At 39.7% G+C, this 27,874-nt stretch overlaps 1 protein-coding gene across 3 annotated transcripts in view; it reads right to left on the reverse strand.

The window, feature by feature from the left end:
• LOC115633210 (GAS2-like protein pickled eggs) overlaps positions 1-27,874 on the reverse strand; it is a 102,660-nt gene that overhangs the window by 4,881 nt on the left and 69,905 nt on the right. For all 3 annotated transcript variants that reach the window (XR_003996327.1, XM_030530596.1, XM_030530597.1), the window contains exons 5-9: positions 7,714-7,910; positions 6,853-6,971; positions 6,501-6,790; positions 1,356-1,463; positions 1,094-1,284 (exon numbers count right to left, since the gene is read on the reverse strand). Coding sequence is in view for 2 of the 3 variants with exons in the window: in XM_030530596.1 (XP_030386456.1) it covers positions 1,094-1,284; positions 1,356-1,463; positions 6,501-6,790; positions 6,853-6,971; positions 7,714-7,910 (905 nt within the window). In the remaining variant the exon portion in view is untranslated. The remainder of the gene's footprint in view (positions 1-1,093; positions 1,285-1,355; positions 1,464-6,500; positions 6,791-6,852; positions 6,972-7,713; positions 7,911-27,874) is intronic.

A 27,874-nucleotide genomic window follows, 5' to 3' on the forward strand; every position in this document is an offset into this window, starting at 1 on the left:
CTGACATAAGGTTGACCAAGTTTTTAAGAAATGAGGCGTACAATGTATTCCGTATGCGCTCAAAAATACTGCATGTTTTCACAAGAATTAGGATCCGGGCCTTTTGCTTGCTTTATTAAAAGAAGTGTACTTCATTTTTCAATACACTGTTGGAATTGCTCTGCCACATGGAAAGGATAAATACCCTACCCTAAGAGTCGATAATTCTTTCTTAGTTTTACATATTAGTCGGCGCTTTTTTTCTCTGCGCTGGGCATGCGATTATGGCGATGGTAATTCCTATTATACTGTCTGCACCATCCAGATTCAAGTTTAAGCATCACACTATTTTTTCATATCACAGAGATTTGCTTAAGTGTAAAGTTTGTTGGATGCCTATAAAAAGTTTGACCCACGTTTTACCCCATTTCGAGGTTAAAATTTCCAAAATAGCTTGTTGGCTTCTTTTAAAGTTAGAGTTCAACAGCAATCTGTCGGGACAAATAGTTATAAATAGAATGTTTGACCTACGTTTTACCTCATTTGTGGGTTTTTTAATTTGAAAGTAGTAGTTGAAAGTTGTTTTTGGAAAGTCTTTCTTTTGAATACAGAAGTGTGTTGTGAAGTGGATATAATTATAATTTACAATCTCTTGGTATGTTTTCAAAATTTGATTTTTATACGAAATCGAAAAAATGCATTTACTCCTATACAAGAATTCAGCAAGCAGGATTAACAAGAAGCTTCCATCATGCACACAACTTGAAAGGAGGACCGTCTTGAAATTTACGTCTGTCTGAAATCTTGGTTCGTCAGTTGACAAAAGCCGCACATCTCATCACTTGCCTGGCTGGTCCGCTCTGTTACTGCCGGCCTTACATTAATTTGCGGGCATTTACAAGTATAATGCCTCAGCATCTAGAACTGTGTAAAGACATGTCATTATCGGCTCTATGCATGCAATTAGCGGGCGATAACAACTTAATGCATGGTAATGGTAATGGGCGCTATTTTAATTGCGACAGCCACTTGGCTCCATCATCGACCAAATGGCGGAACATTAGCTGACGAGTCAGTCACAGTTTGGCCGACCATACCCGACTTGTTCACTCACCGCTCGAATATCACCTGCGCCTTGTGTAGCTCGATACCATTGCCAGTTGGGTTTGTGGAGCGCGGTATGAGGCGGGCGGCCACAGATGTACGATGCTGGGCTCGGCAGCGGCACGGATCGTGCTTGTCCAAGTAGTGGGCGAGCGTGTCCCAACCCCCGCCGACGCGCACCATCACATGGGAGCGTAATATCTGCAATGGAGATCCAAAATTCCAGTCTTTCTTCTCCTCTCTATATCTCTATCTGTTCATCAAATACTTACGCGCACAAATATCAACACTTTTGTGTCTCCAATGCGGTATTTGCCCTCCGAAACCCGAACCATTGGGAACTGAGAGGGACAGGTGCACTTCTCAACCAAATCCCTGACCTGTAGGCGAAGAAAAGAGAGGTGGTATTTAAAATATATATTATTTTACGCGTCTAAATCACCGAAAACTCGTGTCTAGAACTTGACAAAAACTCTGTGTCAGCGGAAATAGGATTTAGTACATCATTGCCAAGTTCGGGAATATCTTTTAAGTTAGAAATAAACCAAACAGTTATTTTCTTTTCCGTATAGTCCTTACTAACAATGCTTCTGTTATTGCTCTGCTAGTTTAGAAGTAATGTTAAAGATCGCTGTGAGTGCCAAAAGCATTTACAGTAACATCGTTTTGTTAAACTTTTAACAGCAAACTATAGTTGTTATGATGTTATTATAACATCTCTAAAGATCGCTCTTTTAGCTCTCAGCAGCAAACGCAATCAGAGCGATCCTTAACAGAGCTACAAACGTTTATAAGCTCTGTAAGAAGTAGCTGTGATTGCGATCGCGTTAAGCGTTAACAGAGCAGTGCTACTGTTAATTATTTGGAATAACAGTGCCAAATTCTGTGGTGAGTTCATTTTCCTTCCCGTTTGCGGTGTTTAGGATTCTTGTTTTTCAAAATGTCAATAAAATATCTACGAATTTGTTGAAGAAATATTGGCATAATAATTGCTAAATTAACTCGCAAAGCAGTATTAAACTTTTTCGTTCTTTTTAAACAGTAGGTTTCATAATTATGATTCTTCCTTTTCTAAAATATCTGAGAGTGTTGAGCAAGAATTATTATTAGTTAATTGGAATCGCTAATAAAGTTTGATTGGTGATTGAAAACTCGCAGATTTCCTCACCACTACCGATAGAGCACCATTATTGCGAACTCTGTTTCAGTCCACTGTTTAATCTGGCCCTCTCCCCTTCCCCTTGTCCATTTTTTTTTCCCTTGGCATTGCATAAGATCTGTTTTTTGGCAACAGTCGGCGGCAACTACTTGCTGGCGGGGATCGGGGAGATCGGGCTGTGGAAGCGAGAGTGTTGGGCGAGAGTCTGGTCTGGGCTTTTGCCTACTCGCAGACCTGGGCATCGGACATCGGGCATCGTGGGTCACATTATTTTCACTGAATAATTTCACGCGCCGCCATTGTCCAAACAAATGATCAAGCAAATGAGCGAAATGGAAACGAGTCGACGTCGAAGTCAGATGCCAATTCGGTGCTTGGATCAGTCCCCAACGAATAGTGAATGCTCTACAATTTTGAATCTCCTTCAATGTCTTTTATGACTATTTGTCAGTGATGAGCTATTTTAGGGGTATTATACCCCAATAAACATAAATTAAATGAATAATCTATTTAAACGAAGAGAAGTGGGGGAAAACAAATATAATAAATAATTTTACATTAATGGATTGGTTCTTTAATTCCTGTCCTTCCACTGTTGACAAAAGTCAAACTTACTATTTACACAAACAATAATTAATAAATTTCCAAGCGAAGAATATGAACAAGTTTTAAATTGCCAGTTGAAATTTATTGGCAATTGGAAGAAATGTTGACCTAGAAACCTGACTTCAAATATTATTATAAATTATTTTACTATATTATTTTGATCATATTTTGAAATATGTATGTAATTCTGAAATACATATGTGAAAGGAGTTAGAGGAGAGCCCAACTGCTTGTAATATGAATTTCCCAGATACGTTTAAAGTCAACAATATGGTGATGTCTTACAATTACTAAGAATAGATTGCTATTCATAGCAGCAGCAAAGAAGCTGGCAGAGATTACATTTGTGGCTTTAACTTTCATTACCTTTTAAAGCAAGCCATAATCTTAATTTTGATCATGATTTGTTGAATTCAGCTTTTAATTTTTTGGAGAGCCCTAAGGGTCTAACCTTTTTAAGACCTGTTCCAAATTTGAAGAGAAATTGCAAGAATATACTCGTAGTACTAGGAAGTACGTATTTTCCCAGTGCACAGTTTTTTGAAGTTGTGCTCAGTATTGAAGAAATTCTGTAGCGAAGAAGTTAAACAAACTTGGCTTCCTTTGGGCTTAGTAGAGTCTACAAGTACTTACTGGGTTTGGTTAATATTGGCTTAGTCGTTACCAAAATCCAGGCGTTCATACTGACAAGCAAATACGGCTGCTATATCGACTTATCTGACCATATTCATGGACGTGTATTCAGTTTGTTTCCTTTTGCACTAAACTTGTAATACCCTGCTACCCTTTTGGGGTACAGGGTACAAAAAAAGAAAAACAGCCTATCGAACGAATGCCACTAACAACAACAACAACAACAATAATAAACCAACCAGCTAAGGCCCAAACGATTGCTACTGTGTTGGCGGCATTTTTCTGTCGATGAGGCCCTGTGTCTGTGGCCGAAACTTCGGCCACCACCCCCACCCCGCTGCTGCTGGAGAGAAAAAAGAAAAACTAACCCGAAAATAACAACAACAACAAAACGATGGACAGACAAACAGACCGACAGACAGACAGACAGACAGACAGACATAGCATCGGACAATAGGCAAGAGACGCGTTTGCACCTTTGAACTCAGTTGTTTTGATGTTACATGGAGGCCCGGGATAGACACCTGGGAACTGTGTCAGCGCAGCGTACCGGTGAGTCGATTGGCGGCGGGGCAGGCAAAGGTAGCGCCTGTTGCGAAATGCATTACAGTTGTTGTTGCTGTTGTAGTTGTTTGTTTGTTTGTTGCTCCTGTAGCAGAAGACATAACGATAAATCTTCAGGCGCGATAAGGCAGCGATATGCGCGAACCGCAACGATGATCGGCCGCCGCCTCTGACGCATGCGAGATTAGCAAACAGATCCTGGACGGGGCTTGGACGCGGTACAAACGATTGTGGCTGCTGCTGCTGCTGCTGTTGCACACATAAATCGCATGCGCAACTACAAGGCGGATAGATGAACAGATGGACGGACGGACGGCCGGACGAACAAACGAACGAACGAACGGTCAGGCAGACAGACAAACAGGCATTGGAAAAGACGTCGACGTGCCGTAGTTGTTGAATTGGCAAGCAACGAGGCAGCAACAGCGACAAATGATCGTGGCTAGTTTTGGTGTCTCAGTCTGTCCCTCTGTCGCTCTATCTATTTGTCCGTCTGTCTACCTATCTGTTTGTGGCTGCTCCCTCTGCTGTTGCCTGCCATGGCACATCATTTGATTTTCGACAAGTTGTTGAGGCTATTTACTGATTTGGCAGTCAGCAGCAGCAGCACCAGCAGCAAGCAAATTGATTGGCTGCCTCTCTGTCTAACTGTCTGCTTCTCTGACTGATTGTCTGCCTGTCTGACTGTCTGTCTGACTGACTGACGAGTGGTGGCATGCTTGTAATGTCCATGCGACTATTTGAGCGCCAGGCGTAGCGCGAACTGCAACACTGGCAACACTTTATTGTTGTTGCTTTTGCCTGATGTTGTTGACAATCTTTTGTCAGCATGTGCTATTGCTGCTGCTGTTGTTATTGTAATTGGTACGGTGGAAGAAATCAAAGAAACAAACTGACTGTACCCTGCAAAAGAGTTTACTAGAAAGTCTAAACGCCAAATGCAGAAGGAAGCATGGCAGACCCCATATTATAGGTAACTGCTCTTTATAGCATAACGAGTCGGATTGATTTAAACACGTCCGTCCGTTCGTCTGTTAGGTTGCGCCCCTGTTCGACTGTCTGAACCTCAAGAACTTTTTTGCCCTAACAGCTAGCGACCCCAAAATTCGTGTGCAGACTTGTCTTATCCATACGCAGAGCAAGTTTATTACAGATTTTACAGAGCTCCATTATTTTATATAGGTGCCATAGGAATGATCGGTGGAAAAAAACTCTTGTTCAATTGCTTGCGTGTTGTGACGTCTTAACCAAATGTTGTCTTGTATAGCCTCGTGATAGTCTGAAGTTTTATTAAAATCGGTTCATAGGAACGTTTGGCACAACACAGTGGTGACGGGGTCGTTTACTTTTGCAAAGAGATTTCGTTTGAAGTCCCACTGAGAGCTTCAACGCCAATAAAAAAGCGCAAGCAGGCAGGCAGGCATTTAACGATTTATGCATTCATCGTCGGCAACTATTTGTTGGACCCACTGGCTGGCGGGATGGTTGGTCGGTTGGTCGGTTGGTTGGCTGGTTGACTGCTTGGTTGGCCAGCCTGGGAAGACACACACAACAGCGCATTGTTTTCATCAGTTGCCGCGTTGATGTCAATGTTGCTGCTGGCGTAAGGAAATGTTGCTATGGCTCTCATTAGTTTGCGTTGCCAGCTACGACAACTCCAACACCAGCACCAGCAACAACATTAACACCAACAACACCAATAAGCCGCCGACCTACGATTTGCATTGTCTGCTCATCCTTGGGCGCTAATGTTGCTGTTGCTGTTGCAGTTGCAGTTGCAATTGTTGTTGCTGCTGCTGTCATCGGCTGCAATCGTTGCAGCCATCGCACACACACTTGTAATTGCATTGGTTGCTGCTGTTGTTGTTAGTGTTGTAATTGCTGTTGGCATCTATCTTTGAGCGCCACTGGACATAGCTGCCTGAACATCTTGTCAAATTAATTTACAATATAATGAGCGCATGACATAAGCGGTTCGGCTCTGTTTGGTTCGCTTCGACTTCGATAGAGAGAGCAAAGGGAAGAAAACAATAATGCACAGATGAAGAATTGGTCTCCCCAATGATGATGAGATGTGTCCAGGACATACTCGTATAGAATATAACATGCTTAGCAGATATACTTGTAGTTACAGAACCACATGGCACGACTCCTTCCCGTTAAAGAAGAAGCGCTTTGAGACAAGGACATGTTATTCCTATCATCGTGATATAAGCTCTACTTTCAACGCTTCATTTAGTTTTTAGAAAGCGCTGTATTTCTCATGAAAACAAAGCCTCCGTGTTCGACAGGGCTTTAGAGCCCCACCACATCATCAACAAATCCGGCGAACCTGCTACTTTCTCATTTCACCAAAATTATTCACACGGAACTCGGCTAAGTCCCTCTTAAAGCCCATTTCAGTATCGAATTGTTGGTTAACATTTTGACGTTTTGCAGATTGTAATTCACTTACCATTTCGTCGAGGCTCTTCAGATCGTTTGTTATGATCTGGGGTTGGGGTCCGTACATTAGCATCGGCCCCTCGTCGCTTGTGTCCTCGTTGTCCGAGTCTGTGTCGTAGAGTTCGTTCGAATCGCCCTCGTTCGCATCAGTCACGCCGATCGCATCCGTTTGTGTGCTGCACTCTGTGGCCACGAAGGTGGTCGTTTGGGTGCCAGCGTTGCCTCCGTTTGCTTTGTTATCGGCCGCGATTTCGCGATCGATTTGTCGCTCCATTTGCACGAGCATTGGCGCAAGCATGCCTGCGCAAATCAAAGGCTGGTGTTATTAAGACACGATTTAGGGTTATGGGTCCGAAACTTACCGAACTTGGCACCTCGTCTGGCCACCTCCAGAAGGCAGAGTATAACATGCTTCTCGTTTTTGCGCATGATGAGGTCGTCGGTTTCAAATAATAGGCACTCGATTATTTTAAGGCTCTTTCTACAAATTCAGAAACAGATTTGAGCATGAATTGAGGGACTTCAAAGCGCGGTTTCTATTATATACTATACTCGCATAGATGCTTTTCTACATTCTGAAAAGGCTTTTCCAAATTCTATATATGCTTTTCTGTTTCTTTTCTCATTCATTAAATATATGAAATTCCTTCCAGTAATCTCTACATATTCTTGTTTAATCAGAGAATTCGTCTGTTTATTAAATTTGAGCTCCAAAATGTTAACTGATCTGATTAAAGATCTCGTACATTATTTACAACTACTCTTATTCTAGAGTACCTTACCTTTTTTGGATAGTACCAGATCCGATTTATCACTTATGAACTTTATATACAACTTTTAATAGATCTGTTCCTTAGAACTTTTGAGCAATAAGATTTATGGTTTAGGGCTTATATCTGACATTATAAGATCCGATTTTATCATGAGTTCCACACACTATTCGATAAAACTATTCTAAAAGTAGAGTCCGTCCCTGAGACATTTCAATAATGAGCCCTCATGTCTCACATTAGATTCTCGTAATGTAAACAATCTGAGACCTTGTCTGATTATGGATTTCATATAAGACTTTTATAGATCTGTTCTAAATGTAGAGTATCTTAGAGAATGGTTCATGCATTCTATTCCCTAGAACTATTCTTAAAGTAGAGTTCCTGCGAAACTTTAAATAATTCGATACCCGATCCAATTATGGGTTGGGGAGTTCTTTGGGGGGAACTTACCTGCACCAGGTTATGAAGTTGGAGACGTTGTCGCGTGCAAAGAAGGTGCCGCTTTTGGCCGCCGGCAAGTAATGGACGTTCCCCATAGCAAGTATTGGACCCGCCAAGCCGGAAGTCATTGAACGTGTCATTGATTTGTTGCGCGCCTGACGGCGGGCCAAATAGTCCTCCGCTGCTTGCCGCACATAATTTGCGTGCTGAAACGAATTAAAGAGAACAACAACAATAAATAAATGAGACAACTGCAACAACAACTGCACAACAACAACAACAATCACGCACGCACGCACGCAATGCAACGTGGAATCGCGAGTGAAAGTCAAAAATACATATATATATATATATATGTATATACTTGTATTTCTTTTAGCTTATTTTAAAGCGCGACAAAAATCTAGAAAAAGTTTATTTTTAAGCGCCTCAAGAATTTAGCGCGGCATTTTTAGGCTGGCAGTTGCCGTAGCCGCCGTAGCCACCGTAGCCACCGCAGTCGCACCACCTTAGCTGCCGTCGCGCCGCCATGCATTCAGATTTGGATTCAGATGCCACGGATTGGGGGCGGGGCGGGGCGTGATATTCGCTTAACTGGCTATATGGCTATATGATAATTATAATCATGAGGATGATTATGAGGATGCGGATGCGGCTGGCGCCACGTTTTGCATAATTAATTGACACGCACACACACACACACACAGAGATTGGGAGAGAGAGAGACAGAGAGACATTGTTGCCACCAATTGGCAAACATTGTAATCATCATCGCTGCTTTGCAGGGAGGGGGTGAGGGGGAATTGTTGACACAAATACCAAAACTCATTTGAATACGAGAACGACGGCAACGTGTCGTAGATAGTCGGCCGATATGCTAGCATATATAGTACTATATAAGCCCTAATACTCATATCAACTGACGCGTCCGCAAATGTTGCCACCAGTCAGCTCAGCTCAGTTCAGTTCAGCTCGGGTGAGGTCAGGTCAGGTCAAGTGTCAACCCAATTGTTGGAAATCAATTGCAGATAATAATACTTTGCGCTCATTTTGTTCGCAATTTTCCAAACATTTAAGGACTTTGAGGAAACTTCTGCACATAAGTATAATAATAATAATTGGAAGAAAACTCAAATGCCAAATCATCAGCGAATAATTGTATTAATTTTATCCATTGCATGGGCTTAGTCCAGCAACTCATATAACTCAAAGGATGGATCAATAAATAAAGCAGTACTATCGACCTTCTACTCGAAGAATTCCTTTTTCATTTGGGAGTAAAAAGAGTGCATTAGGTATAAGGTATTTATATATTCTTAATCAGAATGACCAGATAAATCGATCCACCGATGTCCATCCGCCTGTCTGTCTGGATGAACACTTGGATTCCTGAAACGACTGAGCCCACCTGGACCAAACTTCGTATGCAGACTCTCCTAATCCCTTGGCAATACGAGTTTGTTTTACCTTTTGAATTTCCCCCTTTTCCACCTCTTAATACTCTGCCCAATTAAATAGCCACATAAACAAAACTTTTCCATAAGTCTCTATCCCTATTTAAAATTTGATACAAATCAGTTATTTCCAAGTAAAAATTGTAGGCAAATCCATATTACTTGTATATCTACAATACTACGCCCCACAAATTGCAGCAGCGGGTTCACTTTTCTTCTTTTTGCTGCTTTTGGATGCAGGGTATTACTATACTATACTAGCGGGCTTGCTCGACTCCAACATTCTATCTTGTTAACCATTTTATTTCATTTCGAATCGCAATCCTTCCAATTCATCTAGATGTAGTGTTGGTCCCATATGTTTTTTCTTGATGCGCATGGTATATGCAACTATTCTGATTGGTTTATGGAACGAGTGCCCCTAAAGGGCACATAGGGATTCAACAACCGAAACCCGAATCTCCATCAAGCACTTTACGGGTGACTTCAAGCTTGAAGGGAGAGCCAGAGGAGGGACCTACTTCCCGGGCTTCTTGCGTCCTTTGGTTCAGGGGGTCTCGTCTACCCATTCATGGCAGAATACTAAAATCTACCTCGTCTTGTGTTAAGCTTCAGTTCTCATTTACCCTGAGAACAAAGCGCTCATACAGAGAGATGTACTATATAAACAGGCCATGCTTCGATTGACTCTTATTATATTACTGACATATGAATTATTTCATAATTACTCTAAAACCTTTGAGAAAGCTATAAAAAGTTGTCGCATGTCCGTTCTGGCCAGTTTCGTGAGTCTAGCTTTGGTACATTCCCAGTTCTAGGCGTTCATACAGACAGACGGCACTCTGTTACAATTTCTGGCATAGCCACAAATAGAAGAATATTTAATTTTGTAAATTATATTACTATTAATTATGGGTTGGTGGTTTTGGAGCAGCTCCTCTTCCTCCTCCTCCTCCTCCTCCTGGCAGTCAGATCCTGCGATCGTTTGTTGTGTGCGATTGTCTGCCAAATGCGGTCATACATTATAATTGCTAGAGTGTTGCTTGATAACCAACCTCCATGCTCGCCACCCGCTCCGCCCCCTCCTGCGCTCAGTAAATGCCAAAGGCAAATTGACGTTTGAGAGATTATGTCATTCAGCGAGCTCGAGCTCGAGCGACAACAACAACAACAACAACAACGACAGCGACACCATCCCATCATCATTGCAACGCGCTGCGATGCCATGCGATACGCTGCGCTGCACGACGACAACAACAACAACAACAACAATAACAAAAACAACAAGCACTTGCCATGCATTTCCATTTCCACTTCCATACTATACATGAGTGCAGTATATTCATTTATATGCACATTTTTGTAATAATTTTATATTTTAACAGTTTTTTTTTGTGTTTTTTTAATAAATATGGTTATCTCACAAAATGCTTTATTTGGTGTTTATTGTTTCACCTTTTCATACCCTTACTATGCTCCATATAGGGCGACATCGTTATCGCGTGACGTTTGCAGTGCATAGAAGGCAAGATTTCGAGTGCAAGCAAATAATTTCAATGTGTGAGTGTCTGTCTGTCTGTCTGTCTGCCTGCCTGCCTGTGTGTTATTAAGCTATGGGTAGACGGGTAATTAATTTAAACACAAATTTCTCAAATTTCGGAGAAGAATTCCTTACTAAGCCAAAGAGAATGTTAAGCGAAATTAATGTTGAAATGCTTAAGCAAACTTGAAACAATTTTATGAATCCTCTGAGCTATCGGCAAGTCGAGAGAAACAACAATTCTTAGCCAGAATTGGCATTAGAACCTACAGATGTTATATACTCCTATCATATATACATATATACATATATAGTATCAGAATTGTTTGTGAACAACAATTGATGGCTGTACCGCCACAGATTTGCTTCTCATTTGTAGTTTCTCTCCATTTGTGTGTTCAGGCATGAACGATTTAAGCTCTGATAGTAGCTGTAAAAATTTAATGCGAATTAATATCGCAGCTGATCGGCGACACGTTCAAAGTACCGTAATGTCGTAACGCTATTCAAATAGCGTAGGCTCTACTTGTATATAAACATAAGTGTATAGTATACATATGTGTATAGGTTTCTTTCTTACTCCGCCAAGTATAATCATTGAAGCGTCTGCAAAAGCAGTAATTATTATTCATTTTACATTTCTGCAAATCGATTTAAGCAGCGCATCAGAACCGAATGCAGAAACTAGTATACCCTTTTGGGTATAGGTTATACAAAAATTATAGAAACTTACAACGAAAACGCAATAAAAACATAAGAAAGTTAAATGATTGGTGGCATGTTTGTGCCTTGCCTTAAATCAATAAATCTGGTTCATTCTATTCTAAATATATGACTTTTCAAAATTCGAGATAATGAAATCATTTAAGATGATTGTGTGGCATCGGTTTTCATTTTGAGAATTTGTTTTGCGAACTCTTAAGTAGAGCTGCACCCAAAAACCTTTCATTTCTGTTTTTAAATCTATCATTCAACTGATTTTGTGAGTCTCAAGAGTTATTATTAAAAAAAATAGTAATTCCAAAATAAGACCGATATAATATAACTCTTGTATTATGATCATCTGACTAGATTCGTAGCACTGACCTCAATAAATTTAACTGATATTTTCAAACAACTCGTTTGAATCCCCATATCTATTATGCTCATGTGATTAGTTGCCCTACAAAAACGAAGAATTATACTAGTAGTTCAGATTCTAGCTTTCTCCTTCTTCCTATTGTAAGGTCTCTTATATTATGACTATCTCACTCTGCTCATCTCTCTGCAGTGTATAATATAACTGATTTCAGTGAAATATGATGTTGCTATAATATATGTTTTGTTAGGATCATCTCATTAGTTCCTATCCCTAAGGGCAGTCTTTGATCATCTTCCATTGATTCTAGTGTTCTTGAAAGGGAAAATGGGTCTTCACAATAAAATAGATCGATGAATTTGGAATATTGCCGCTATAATATCGATTATTTTGTGATCATCTCACTACAGTCTTTGTTCATCTCTCTTCAATGTATAAAATAATTCATTCTAGTTTTCTCAAAACGCAAGAAATAGTCTGCAAATATATTCAAATGTATCTGTGAATCCTGAATGTTGCTATAAAATCGATTATACCATGATTGTGTCTTCCATTGATTGTAGTATTTTTGAAAGGAAAAAAGGGTCTTCATAGTAAAATAGATCTGGAATATTGTCGCTGTAATGTCTGTTATACATATTGATAATCTCACTATAGTCTTGGCTTATCTCTCTGCAAGCACCAGAGAGCACATCGCCGGCGGTGTGAGGCAGCCATTCGGCATTGAAATACAAAAAAAGGTAAACAAAGAGCTGCTCCGACGATCGGACGATGAGCCGACGGATCGCAAGAGACATTGAGGTCGTCAGACGCCCACGTTGCATTTTGCCAGAGGCGTTAAATGGGTCTGTCTCTGCGGATTGCGCTACGAAATGGTTGGTGGATGGGCATGTGGAGCATTCAAGACACGATAGACACAAACACCGACACCATTGACAATGGCTGTGTCAAGTGATCGGATCGCACACAAGCAGCCCATGATCGGTTCCCCAAATGCCTGCTACCAGACACGTAAGTGTGAGTGTACGAGTATGTCTCGCCCGATCAGTGTCATTGGCTGTTGCGCATGCGCATGCGCATGCTCCTCATCTTCGTTTTCTTCGTTTGTTCGTCTTCTTGAATAATGCATAGGTATGCATAGATCCATAAATATGCATGCGAACAAGCTTTATAGTATTTCTTTTTCGGTTGTCGTCCCGCATTTGCACATCATTTTCACTTTCTGTAGCATTTCACACTTGCATTCGATCTGGGTGGGGCCGCGAATTGGAGCTTATGGAGCGGAAGTACAAGTGTGCGAATGACATTTATTATTCAATCAATCGAATGGGATTTATTTTATGATAGGCGACGTTTTGGGTCGAAACGCAAATACCAAAGAGCGTGATATTGAATGTTTCAGAAGTTAATTCAAAACATTTGCTTTACTGTTGGTATGAGAGGGGCAGTTTAGGTCACAAAAGGGAAGTATAAAGTATTTGTCTGTTGTAGGCTGCAGTTGCAAAATCTATAATGGTTTGTTCAATAATGTACCATTCACCCAAAAAGTTAGATAGTAACAATAAAATTTATACAAATGAGACCCGCACCTATAATTAAACCTTTTGAAATCAAAGTAATCCCTATTCAATTTCCCATCTTCGGAACAGTACGATTCGGCTTGAATGTCCCCAGAGAGATCTTTCAATTTATTAGGAAGAAGAAGTCACACTCGCTCAATCTATTGATTGACTGATTGATGATCAAATATGATGAAATATTTTGGCAAGAACAAAAATGTAAAGGACTACTGAACAATTTTTTGTCAAGAACAGAAAATGTTCATTTAAATACCTTCCTACTGGTAACTAATAAGGTGAAAACATAGGGGCAATAAATACAATTTGAAACATTACATTGTGCCGGGCTAAGACGGGCAATATCTGCTAGCTTTAAGATAATTTTCCTGGAGTTATTTAACAGTCTTGGCATTGCAATGGGGACTGGATGTAGAAGCGGCTCTAAGAAGGGGTAATGTCTACAATTATTGAAAGGAGTTAGGAGTTCCATTCCGGTGCCAAGAAATTGTGTGATAAGCGAGCTAAAACACTGAAATATATAGTAGTAGAGTGGCATAGGCTTTGACTTATGCAACAGTCTTAGAATTGAGATTAGGGGAAGGGGGAGGGGGAAGTGTGGCAATAGGGGTAATTGTAAGGCTAAGAAGGAGCCCTAACTGGCCTGCTCTATGGCCCGGACACAAGGGGTCAACGACAGCGTCAAGTGTTGAGTGTCGAAACAATTAACGCCTGTCTCCGTCTCCGCTCTGTCTCTGCTTCTGTGTGGCAAAAAAGTCGGCTAAAGCGAGGAAAGTGGGTCTAGCACTTGGCCGTGCCAACCACATCCACAACCGCAGCGCAGCATCGACGATGCTCACGAAGATGGCGATGGCAGATGCTGCTGTCGACTGATTACACGCCGCCCACTGAAGGTAGGGGCTAGAGCTACGGCTATGGCCATGCACGTCCATATAACCATTGTACGTGACACAAAACACAGGTAGGCTGGCAGGCAGGTACTAAGTACACACATATATGTATGTGTATACAGAGGCATCGGGAGGATGGGAGGATGGGAGGACTGGCAAAAGCGAAAGCGGCAAAGGAAAAAACTCTTCTCTTCGCTTTGCGAGCTTTATTCACCAAGTGGGAGACGAGGCGGCGAAGGTGGAGGTGGAGGCGGAGGCGGGTGACAAATATTGTTGGGTAATTAGCTTAGATTCTCTTTCTTTTCTTTTCTTTTTTTCTGCTGCTGCTGCTGCTGCAATGTGTGTCAATATGGCGTTAATAACGTTAGGTAAAAAGCAATTGCAAAAAATGAATATGCCTCATAATACCACTTACACATGTCCGAGTATGTGTTACAACAACAACAACAACAGCAACAGCAATAATGGAATCAACGACAAAGTGTTCGCGCGCACAGTGGGAGAGATTGCAGCCCAATGTGCAAAAATTAGAAAAGTTTCAATGAAAGTTTCAAACCAGTACTGATCTTGAATCTATAGAAGAACGGCCCAGGACACCCTACACTGCAGTCAAATCAATGGTAGGTGGGTAAGTAGATCGACACAGAAAGAGGTAGCTTTTTGAATGGAAGAGCAGGACTACGTCAAGCTGGAGCTTATCAGAAGAAACCAGGGTGAACAGGAACCCTCTCTGGATGAACTTGCCTCTCTTGATGGTCTGTAGGAAGGACGGACAATGAAACCACAGCGCCACACACATGCGATTCTCCAGCTCTAAAAGGGGGACGAGGAAACGAAGGTAGGAACCAATTAAATCTGCTGTCCTTCATAAGGAAGGTAGAAGTGCAACACCTATCCCTCTAGCAAGCACATTATGTGGAACACAAAAGACTGCAAAGGGACAGTGATTGGACTTTCCCATTATTATTATTATTATTTATGTATTGTCGAATTTCTTAGTGATATTTAAATTTGTTTAAAATAATTTTTTCTCATATATGTGTACTTTTTGTAAACAATATTTTTTATGCTGTTTGACATTTTTATATATGAGGAGACCACTCTTATAGAGTTTTAAAAACTGCAAGTATTTTTTATTTTATTTTAAAAACCATGCTTTATGCGTAGATGGTAGCGGCGTGATTCGAACCGAGTTCATATTCTCAGGAACGAACTCACATCCTTGTTAGCCCTAATGATTATTTTACAATTAGAAAATAAGGAAAATGAATTTTTGCCAATTCGCACCACTGTGCGTCAATGTGGCTTTTTTGCTTCCGCAAGTGGCAGCCAGCGAGAGAAAAGACAAATTAAATAAGACAAAATTAAAACGAGCATGCGCGCCACACAAAAAAATGACATTGCGAAAATGGCAAATTAAAAATAAAAAATTAGATTTAAAAAAAAAAAACACACACACACAAAGTGTGGAGGAAGAGAGAAGCAAAAAGCATAAATATTTATTGTATTTGATTTTTTTAAATATTTTTTTCTGCCACTGCAATTACAATATAAACACTTTGTCGCCGCGGTATGTGCGTGCGGTGTCTTTCGGCAGCGGGGGGTGTGTTGCGGGGGGCGTTGAGGAGGGGTGTTGAGGAGGGGCTGGGAAGTTCGGTGACTTGGCCGCCTAAGCGGATTTGAACCGCGATGGCGGACCGTTTTCTCAAAAAAAATTCATTCAATTTTATTTGCAGCACGCGGCTTTGTTGGAATTTTGCGCATTATTGTGTGGTTATGTGGTTGACGACGATGTGGTGGTGCTGGAGGTGGTGGTGGTGGTGGTGGCGGTGGTGTTGGCTGCTGCCGCCACCATCCTCACCTCACTATTGGCCATAACACTTGGCATGGCCAATGGCCAACGATTTAAGTAGCTGCCGCCGATTTTGACGGCATTTCTTGTTGTTGTTGTTGTTGTTGCTGTTGTTTTGTTGCTTTGTTGTTCTCCGATTTCCAGTCTCTGATCGCGCAGCAGAGGCGACAACAACACTTCAAAGTGTTAGGTTCAAGGTGGTTCTGAGAGACTTCCTACAACATACATACTTGTATGTTCGTTTGGACATTTCGACATTTGGACATTTGGACATTTGGTGCAGTTGTGGATATTTGGCAATGATGGATTGATTGCCAGCACATTCGACACGCTCGCAAATTGTTTCTGCACATATTCCCACTATACAAGTATGTACAATAATAGCAATGATAATAATAGTAGTAATAATAATAGAAATCATATCGAGAAAAAACTGAGCGGTCACCTACTCTAGCACTGGCACTGCTACTGGCTCTGGGGCCATTCGATCATGGCTAAAACTGTGAATTTGTCTATTTGGTATTGATTAACGGTAATCGCATATTGGCCATTGAACGCAAAAAATTCTGCGTGCATGACTCGTGAGAACAGAGGAGCTCGGCAGCTCGCTGTTATTTGTTTTCAATGGAGAATAATGACATCATTCTTTAAATAACTACGAGTATTCCACCTGGCAGATATTTTTACCCAAAAGGTATGCAAATTTGTGACTGTGTAAGAAAAAGGCTTTGTCTACTTGTACACCTTCTGGATCATTAATTAGGGAACTTTGTGGTTGAAAGAGTGCTTTTTCTGGCATATTGACAATTGTTTAGTTATTGTAACCAACATAAGGATGCTTTGCAAACTCCTCCCAAACTCCACAAAGTGTATATCTTTTTGAAAATCAATTAGTCGGAGCTTGTGGCTTATGGCAGTCATTTGCACCCAAAAGATATCAAATGGTTTGGTTACTAGTGTAACAAGTTATAGGAAGTTTTGTAGATCCCACAAAATGCATAGCTTTTTGATCAGCTAACAGATGAGCTTGTCGAGGAAAGGGTGTTTAAAAATGGGTATAACAAGCATCCTTGCACTCTAAAATATTAAAGACACCAGTTCTTTTATGATGCCACGAAAGTTTTTAAAAGATATGTTTAGACATCATGTGGGGCTACATATGGCTTATATTTTCTGATATGATGAATCCTTTTTTTTAGGTGGTTTCACAATTAAAATGCGAAATATATTATCGATCTATAATTAAAAAAAAAAAAAAAAATATTGAACAAACACCGACTATGTAGTTCATTTGAAATTCTTTCTTAGGAGTTCAAATTTTCCATAGCCTCAGCTACACTGTGAAGAGAAACATACTTTAATTTCCTTGGGGCGTGTGTTGATCCCCAATCAGTCAGTTTATATGTAGATTTTTATAGACAGATTCACTAGTTAAAGAAAGAAACTATATAATAATTGATGTCGAGTGTCGTTTGAATTATGTAATAGCTTTGTGGACGACATTTTCCGAATTGTTTCGGTTCTCAGCTCAGTGAGGTAAGAGAGAAGAAAAACTGCAACAGCCATCACGAATGGCAACCAAAATAAAAACAAATAGGAAAACAGATAAAACAGATAACATTGGGAAAAAAGAATAAAAGTAGTTAACTAGGCAAAGGCAACGCCAATTCCAACTGAACTGAACTGAGCTGAACTGAACTGGTTTTCAGTTTTCGAAGCCAAAGCCAAAACGAATTTTCGAATGTGGGTGAAGTTGTTAAAAATGTGGCAAACGCAATCGAGGCCAGAGCTTTGCCGCTGCCACTGCCTTTGCCTTTGCCTCTCCTCTTGGTTTCTGCCCCAGCCCACAAAGCCGCAAAGAGGTGTACACACAAACACACACATCTATACATACATATAGTATGTATATAGTATCTATGCACTTATTTATGTAAGTACAAGTACGAGTACGAGTACGAGTGTGTATGTAGTGCGCCGCGACTTGTGCCGAATTCGCATATTTAGTTATAAACTTGAATTTAGTCGCTGGTCAAAATTAGAGACTAGAGCCACGCACACCATTAGCAGATATGCCGCAGAAACACAATTAGACATGAATACACAAATTGTACATAGTCTACATACATATGTACATACTTGTACATACCCAGCTAGTAGTTCGCATACACCGTGAGAAGAATTTGGACATTTTTGACTAAAGACGTTACGAAATGGTGATCTATTTTTTCCCCATTTTCATTAACTTGTTTACTCTCGTAATGTTTAACGTTTGCAAGAATAAAACAATGTTTAGATTTTTGGACCCCTGGTTGAATAAAAAACAGGCACCTCAAATAATAATTATTTTTTTAATATTACCTTTTTCGTAATATCCTTCAACAATGACAAAAAGCAACATCAATCAAAATCAACATCCACAAACGTATTCGCTCTTTGTTTAAGGATATATATAAATTTGTATGTAAAGTTTAACTCAGAATTAATCATTATATTCTGAGGGAATGAATATAATTAAGAAAATATCAATATTTTGTAGTTTTTATAATTTGAGAGTTTTGAGCACTTTTTGAACAACAACTGCTAGCAATTGAGAAAACCTAAATGAAAATGGTTTTAAACCTCTTAAATGGGAACTTCTGTATCCCGAAATTTTTTTACAAGTTCGTCCGTTTTTCTGCACTTTAAAATTTTGTATTTCCTCTGTCTAAGATATAATCGCTTCATATAGTTGAAAAATGTTTAAAATACGCAACCTGTTAAGTGAGATTTTTCTTTTACAAAAATATTTCTCAAATTTATGTTGCCCTATGTTAGTTCTTGTAGTTGTACTTATTTCTTCTGTCCTGGGTATAATTGTTCTGTTCTATGAAAGATTCAAAAGGGTATGCTTAGGGTATGGAACCAATTTTAATTTTGATTTAAACTTCGGAGGCATTAATAGACCATATTGCACATTTATTTTTGAGTCTTTTATTTAAAGTTGAAGTTATAACGTTATATATTTATCTGTATCTTTATTATGTAGAACATCTTTATTGTAATTTGTATCGACAGCACAATTAGTTTATCTATCAAAAAATATATATATACGTACATACAGTAAAAACAAAAATGTAAGTTGTTGTTTCCAATTTTCCATGTTGGTGTAGTTTAAGCCTTTGTTCACTCTTTTAAAGAAATGATCTATAGCTTTAAGAAGTGGGTATTGAATACTATATTTGAATACTAATTAATCTTGAAATGAGATGCTTTTGGTTGGCAATTGTTGCTATGCATCTTGTGAAAATATTTGTGCTACAACAACGAATTGATGAGTTCTTCAACATTTCAAGAACAGATTTCTATCGCACTTTTTGAAATTTGGCGTGCTTCCTCTTTCGAATAGCTGTGTTAGTGATGTGAACTCGCCGGTTGAGCTATCCAGTTTTGGACAGAGAATACGCCAACCAAATATATATTATTTAATTGAAACGAAACAGCTCTTGATTTGCCATATAAAGCGATTGGCTGTGCTTAGATTAAATCAGAGCTACTAAGAGGGGACATGCGCTCTATACAGTGTGACTTCCCTAAAATGAAGCTGGAGCTGATTCGAAATTCGAAACACTAACAAATCAAAAAATATTTCATATAAAATATTAAAAATATAGACTTAATATAGAAGTGGACACGAGAAACCATTTTAGGGGAGTGTTGTTGGAAATGTGTTGTTTCCCATCAAGAAGTTTGACTTTAAAATGTACAACACATACAGAGTGTGTGTATGTGTGTGTGTGTTGGATCGTGCGTGGCTTGCATGGATCGTGCAAATGTCTATATATATTTGTCTATTTGTCCATTTTGGACACACACGCAAAAGCGTTTTGTGCTCTCTGTGTGTAAATACGAACATATGTAAATATTAATTTTATTAAACAAACGTGACTTTAACGGAGCTCGCCCGGAGACGTTGACACGATGGAGACGGACACGGACACGGAGACGATGACAACGACGACGCCGACGCCGACGACGACGACGATGACAACCCACACTCGCTAACACACACACTAGCAAGGCTTTTCATACACACACATCCATATTTGGTTTTTCGATTCACAATATTTATGCAAAAAACAAAAAAAACAGAAAAGAAACAACTTTTGTTTATTGTTACTTTTATTGGCTTGACTTTTGGCACACAACAGCGCATGGCTGTTGCTTGAAAACTGACTTTGGCTTTATCTGCCAGTCGTGGTCTCGTTTTAAAGAGAGAAAAAAAAAACAATCTAAGGGGCAGGGTAGGCGGGACTGGCGGGGCAGCCGCAGCGGCAAGAGCGAGCGATGACACCGTCAGCAGCCAACGACGTGCTTCTCAGCCCAGAGTTGCCGCGAATTCGCAGCCGATTGCCACTCAGTCAGTCAGTCAGTCAGTCAGTCAGTTAGTAAGACAGTTAGTCAGCAAGTCAGTTAGTCAGTTAGGCAGTCAACTAGTCCATCAACGTATCAATGCGTGGGAAATGTGTCGGCCTTGCTTTGATGTCAACAAACGCTTTTTGCGGCATTTACAAAAAACAACAAAAATAAACACAACACCAGATTTATTGCACATAGTACGAGCCGAGGGGGATTTCGCGTACAAAGACTGTGCTTACATGTTTCCAAAAGTTTTCAACTCATTATTAGCTCATAAGCTCATTACTCATTAAGTAATATGAGTTACAGTTTAGAAATTAGGGTACAATCATTTTTAAACTGGATGTCCGTTCTAAGCAAAGAAACCCACGCCAGGCAGGCTACAAAAGTCTTCTCACTTAAAACTATTGAAGAAGTATGAGAGGTAGTTGCTGGGAGCGTCACATTACAGCAAGAAATTTCCGGAAAATATTGAAGTACAGAGACAGAGACAGAGAAAAGAAAATCCAAACAGTTCCTAACCTTTAAGGGTAATTACAATAATTGAGATAGCTGGGAAAGAGTGTACAACTTACATATATGAAGATAAGAAGCAAACAAGTCTTCACGATCGGGTTGAGGAACCCTTTCCCTTTTTATTCTATTTAATGTGAAAGATAAATACATTTTATATGAGAACCATATGTTGGGAATGAGTGTATCAACCAGAAGAGGGTGTAACTTTCGAGGGCATTACAGCCTCTCAGCTCTGCATTTCAATTGAATTTAAAAGGAAATACTTGAAAGTTGGGAATGGTTGTAAAGGTGGTTTTATAGACTGGTTTAGGAGTAAGGTTAAGGAGTACTAGACTAGAGAAGTGTATGGCACAGCATTAGACCTATGTCTTCACAAAAAACTATCAGAGTTGGCAAAGCTTCCCAGATTTACGATTTGAATTAAATTGGAATGACGAAAGGAACTGCTAGATGGTTGGAAATTATTATTATTATTATTATTGAGAACCTATTGGACTCTTCAATTGGATTTAAATTTTCTATTGAATTGAATATATCTCAAGACTAAGGAGAATGAACTCGTAGAAGACACTATGGAAGACTACGCGACGACTTTACTTCTTTAATCTGAATGGTATTTTTCTAAGAAGTACAAAAAAGGATAAAAGGGAATTCTAGACTATTGGGGAATATATATATAGCACGTGGAAGAAACAATGACTTCACATAATATTAAAGGGAATTTCGAATAGGAGGGATTGAAACACTTAGCAGAAGAAGGCAAGCACAATTACACAATTTATGGCTTTGCGGTATTCCAATTCTTCGATATAAATAGAATTTTCTAAGAATAACATTTGTATCAAGGGCAGGGCTTAAGGGAATTTACTAGATGGTGGGGCATATACGAGTATGTTAGAAACAGAAAAGAAATGTGGGACTTCATAAGGAGCTATCGGTGGAGTAATATCAAGTCTGCACATGAAACTATCGTAGCTGGCGAAGTTTTCAATTTAAGCAAATAGTTGGAATTAATTTTCTACCCAACACCCCCCTTTGCAAAACGCTTTCTAAGCAACATCTTTTAATTAGTGCTACGCAAGGCGTTGCAGTGAAAGCAAAGTCTTTAAATATTTCTACACATCATTGACGGAGGCCTGAGACCATGTTCAATGGCTAAAATGTAACTGCAAATTGCTGCCATCATTTGTCATCATTAAATCGACAAACTGCCAAAACATTTGACAGCCGACACACACATATATATATAGATATATATATATATTTATCACAAATATGGTATGCCATGATTATACGAATAATTGTGTACTTGACGACGGCGACGACGACAATGAGTGAGCGCTGTATGGCTAGTCCAATGGGAGATACATGCGAGTACTATATAGTATGTATGTACGAGTATGATTCATCAGTGCTGGAGTCCACCACCTTGTCGACAACAACCACAACATGAACAACAGCAACAATAACAATTAACATTGGTTGGCAACCATGGCGGCAATTCTAGAGTTTGGCACGACACGATCGCTTCCGACGACTACGACATCGGCGACAACGGCGGCGAACAAACGAATAGACGAGAGTCGTGCATGCGATACTTCCTTTTTCGGCGATACTTTGGCAACCTATTAGTGAAGTCGTCTCGCCTTTGATGTTTCGCTAACACACACACACACACACACACACATGCATACATACAGCAGATCTATTGTGCCTCTCCCACTCCCATACAGAGCGCAGCTACTCCCTTTTCATATCTCTTCTATAATTCAATAGTGTGGTTATTCTTCTATAATATATACTAGATCTTATAACTTTAAAAGAAGTGTTATACTGCCTTTCGGACTCATTCTGAATTCGAAACTTCAGTATTTGAATAAAATTTCCGCTAAAAGGTCTGTATTCTAGTTTTCTGATATTTTTACTGAGATCAGCTTTAATGCCACATTCTTATATGGCGTTGAATTGTGGAGATTCCTCTTCAATATTATAGCATGGTTTCTATTCTTAAGTTTATTTGTTTATTTAAAAGAAAGAACTATTGAAATTGGATTAGTCGATCGTGTTTGGAAAACAGGAACAAATTTAATCGAAATCGGAAACGAGAATAGGCCTATGAATCCCAAAGAAACGTCGACAAATTCACTTTCTAAAATGTCTAGCAGATTCTAATTGACAGCTTCCAATTTAAATTAACATTTACAAGAAATTTTCATTGAAAAAATTTATACAAGATATGGAAATAATGATCGATTTATGGTATTTACAAGTTCTACATGAAATGGATAAATTGTAACAAGCAGAGGGAGGCGTGGCAAACACCTAGAACACCTAGATTTTAAAACCTTCCTTCTTCTCCCACTCCGCAGCTATTAGTGATTTTCCTTAACTCCTGTAATTCTTGGAATTTGGAATTTGTTTTAGTATTGAACTTGTTAATCAATTCCCATTAGCGTTGGCTAAAATTTATTTTATGCTTTATCTAAACGAATTTGTTCTGTATTTATATTGCATATATAACATTTAGTTTCTAGAAATAAATCTAGACAATATGAATATGAAGGAGCTTTAAGTATAGTTTTAAACGGCACAGTTAACATTCGAATATGAGATTTAAAGAATGCCTCAGACAACAATCTACAGGTTTCGAGTTCGGATAGAGCTCGGCCCCTTTGAGTAAGAGACTTTAAACTTATGGAGATATAATATGACTTGAAGATTTCGACGAAGCTGTCTATATCCCCAACACATTTTCTTTGGAGAATCACCAGCACGCCTTTGAGACATTCTATTTTAGATACGAGCATATGATATACATAAGAAATTCCCTTCCATTTCCCACTGATGAACTCTGGCAATGGTGACGAGACAAGAATGCATTAGATGGGAATTGAAAATGCGCCCATGGAGCTTAAAAATAGATCATGCATACAAGTACGAGTATAGTATATATACAAAGATAGATAGATCAACACAAATCACACACATTAGCAGCTCGATCTTGATCTTCACGGGCCACTGTCGCGACGGCAACGACAAACGGATTTAAAAGTCTCCAGCTAGGTGAGTGGGCGGAGACAAAAAAAAACCGAAAATAGTTTTGGATGGAAGCGATCGGTCACTATTTACAAGAACTTTAACACCCAGAAGTTCAAATTAGTCAGCAACACTCCATAAATCAGACAAGACTAACAAAAATAACAACAATAACAGCAACAGCAACAGCAACAATCATAAAGAGGGGGTCTAAGGCCAAGCCTTGTTCGCCACACGAGCCACACGAACCGAACCACCACCACACGGATAGCGGCAACTTTTGGCCATAAACCAACTTGGCCGATAAGCGGCGGCAGCAGCTGCTGCCCAGTAGTCCCAGCTTCCAAGCTTCCAAGTCTCTTTTACTGCCTGGCTGCCAAGCTCTGGCTCTGGCTTGTTCGGTCGAGCGATTAGCATACAATTTGTGTTGCCGCCACTCGTGTTGTTGTTGTTGTTTTTGTTGTTGCTGCTGAACTCACAGCAATAAATAATAATCGCATAACTGCGAGCTGGCGCGCATATTTTTGTTGTTGTTATTCAAGTTGGCACATAAAACAGAAATAGCTGCACTCAGCAAAAATAAAATTAAAACAAAATTGAAAATGTTCCAAAAATCGGCATTTAATTACTTCTTATCGATATCGATACTCCTTATCGATACCATTTTGCGAAGATATCGATTATATCGGATGAGAATCTGTTAATGCTGTAACGGACTCTTGATTGACTTCTAAATTTTCTTGCACTCGTATTATAAATAAAATCACATGGGTATTCTAACTAATACTAATAACCAAACAAATCTCAGAACTTACTCTATCCAAAGAGTACGAATGTTTCCATGACTCTTAGATTGCAATCGATTCAAAAGTGTTATGTTAACAAAGCTTCTCTAAATTAAGGAACACCAATTTCTGGGTTTAGAGGAAAGATTCTCTCATTTTTAGAATGCTATGTATTGCTAAATACAGTGGAAAATTTCACTCTAATTTGAGAAAAAATATGTGATTTTCTAAATTTTAGAAAAGCCTTTTTTGGGAACTTGAAAAAAATATAGTCATTTCGTAATTAGTAAGATTTCACCCTAATTTGGGGAAAAGCAAATGTGTTTCGTCGGTTTTTAATTTTTCATTTAAGAAAAGCATTCTTTAGGAACCATTTCTAAATTTCAGAATATTTTCTATATTATAACAAGAACAAGCATTCATTTTTCTGAGTGTGGCCAAGAAGGGGAATGGGCGGGGAGCGATCAAAGCATGGTAAAGTGTCGCGGGCGTCGGTCGTCGTACAAATTGCACCGTTAATAAAGTCAAAATCGGATTAGACACGGCCTCGCCCGCTGATCTGCTCAGCTGCGATCTGTTAGTCCAGTTGGCCGGCCAGTTGGCCATTTGGCTGACGGCTGCCAGCCTGCCTCCTCAGCTGAACCGAACTGATCACCTGTGGCCACCACAGATACTGGGCAGCACACACGTACGAGTGTACGAGTAGATACATAGATAGGTGTCTTAGATATTTGATCTTAAAATACAAAACAATAAATTGTTCGCTAATGAATTTGATTCATTTGCTCGTTGCTCGCAACAACTAAATCACCGGTAGGTAGTGTGTGAAAAGCTGACTGAGCCGACTGAGTTGGGGGAGTGGCGACATCTGAATAACAACATATACTCGCATGTATTGCGACAGTCTGGTAATGCGAGGAGTGTACTATACTATATGTATGGTGCTTGGCATTTTAAGAAATCCCTCAGACATTTCCCAAACGTGTTTTGTGCACAAAGGGTATGATCGGTTTTGGCAGCAGACCCTCCACAAAATATGCGTTGGTACGGGGATATTCTAGATCAGAAAGGGAAAGGGTTCCTTCGAGCCGAAAATAATTCCTTACTCCTGTAATAGCCTGAGGAGCCAAGTTGTAGGAACTGTTCAACAGATGAGAAAAAAAATTCCACAGAACGGTGCTTCATTTCCGCCCCCTCTCGATATATATTAAGGACAGAATAAGGCGTGTCATTACAGGTATATGTATGATTTGTATGAGCCTTACGAACTTTTGAACCAGGACGGTTAGAAATACACCTCAGTGTCGGAAGTTTACCTGAGTTTAGGGTATTTCACTGTCGGGCTTGCTCGACTGTAGCGTTCTCTCTTAGGTTTGCGGGAGGTGAAAAATGTAACAGGCAGAAGGAGGCGTAGCAGACCCCACAAAGTATATATATTCTTGATCAGCGTTACAAGAGGAGCCGATCTAGCCCTGTCTGTCTGTCCGTCCGTATGAACACCTGGATCTCCGGGACTATAAGAGATAGAGACTTCAAATTTTGCACAAAGATGCTTTATGTGTGTGCGCTATACGAGTTTGTCTCGTCCATATGCAGATCAAGTTCATTACAACTCTAGCAGAGTGGAAATTTTTTTTTATAGCGCTGTGATAGTGAAGAAGGCACTATAATATTAAAAACTTTGAATTACTTAGCTATTGTACTAAATTTGGTATTAGGAACTTTTTCTTAATCCATAATCCAGCATAATCTAGGAACAATTGGAGAACTCACTTTTTTGTAATAGTAATAAAGTTGATAAATAGAACAAATAAACATATAAATCAGAATCAGATACTATTCAATTATAAAGAAAATATCGTTGAGAGCCCCTTCCTTATAAAAACACAAATGAGCTTGTCATCAGGCTGATGTCTGGCCCATTAGTTATAGTCCAATCGGCAGTTCGAGTAACTCCCATATGGAGAAGCGTGAATCTGTTACCAATTTGGCAAAAAGACAGCGAAAATTCACAATTGCAGCATTGTCTCACGTCTCCGCCGCCAATTGCTCTTTCTGTTTATTGTGGCAATAACTTCTAAAAGGCGACAACGCACTCACCGTCCATCCATACCACTTGGTATGCAAAGGAGTTTCCCAAGCAAGGTCCAAATGCCAAGAAAGTCAAGTAAGCCAAGTTAAACGAACCCACAAGAGCAGTTGAGAATCAATTAAGGCAACGATGGCGATGGCGGCGATGGCGACAACAACGCCAAAGTCCGGCACAATAAAATTGTATGCAGAGGCACGACACAGTCACGATGCAAACGATTGGATTGGGATTGATAAAGAAATATCACACACGATTCGGCCATTACACAATGGGCGCCATAAACAGACGGAGAGTCGACCGCCTACTTTAAACTGAAAATCAACATCAACATGAACATGAACATGAAAGTTGCCACCAAGCTTCAGGAATGCACTTTTATTTTAGTTTCTGAGACGTGAAGGCAATACTGGCAATTCCTTTGGAACAACTCTCCTCCTATCACTGCAATCAGTTCAAGAGCCTAGAAAATGATGAGAATATTGCTAACGAACATTTTTGTCGGATACTTGAACATGCAGTTTAAGGTATTAACATAGAGTTCCTTTACAGTCGAACCTGGAATCTTTCAGTTAAAACCGCTAAACCAGATTACTTCATTTATCGGATACTTGAACATGCAGTTTAAGTTATTAACATATAGTTCCTTTACTGTCGAACCCGAAATCTTTCAGTTAAAACCGCTAAACCAGATTACTTCATTTAGGAGGAGAAGGTGGACTCGGCGTGTCGAATTCTCTTCTCTAGGAGCGCAGCTAAAAGAATTCATCTCAAGCAGCAAAAACAAAACCTACCTTGCTCAAAAGCACACGAAATATATATGTATGTACAATGCTTTTTAAATAATAGCAGGGAAACAGATCCCTACCCAGATGTTAGTTCTACTAAGAAGTATTTAGTTCCCACTGCTCTCTCTTCGGCGTGCGTCTTTTAAAGGCGCTCGTCAATCTTTATTTAA

This window comes from Scaptodrosophila lebanonensis, unplaced genomic scaffold, assembly GCF_003285725.1.
Source record: "Scaptodrosophila lebanonensis strain 11010-0011.00,11010-0021.00 unplaced genomic scaffold, SlebRS2 tig00001418-arrow-arrow-pilon, whole genome shotgun sequence".
Classification (NCBI taxonomy): Eukaryota; Metazoa; Arthropoda; class Insecta; order Diptera; family Drosophilidae; genus Scaptodrosophila; species Scaptodrosophila lebanonensis.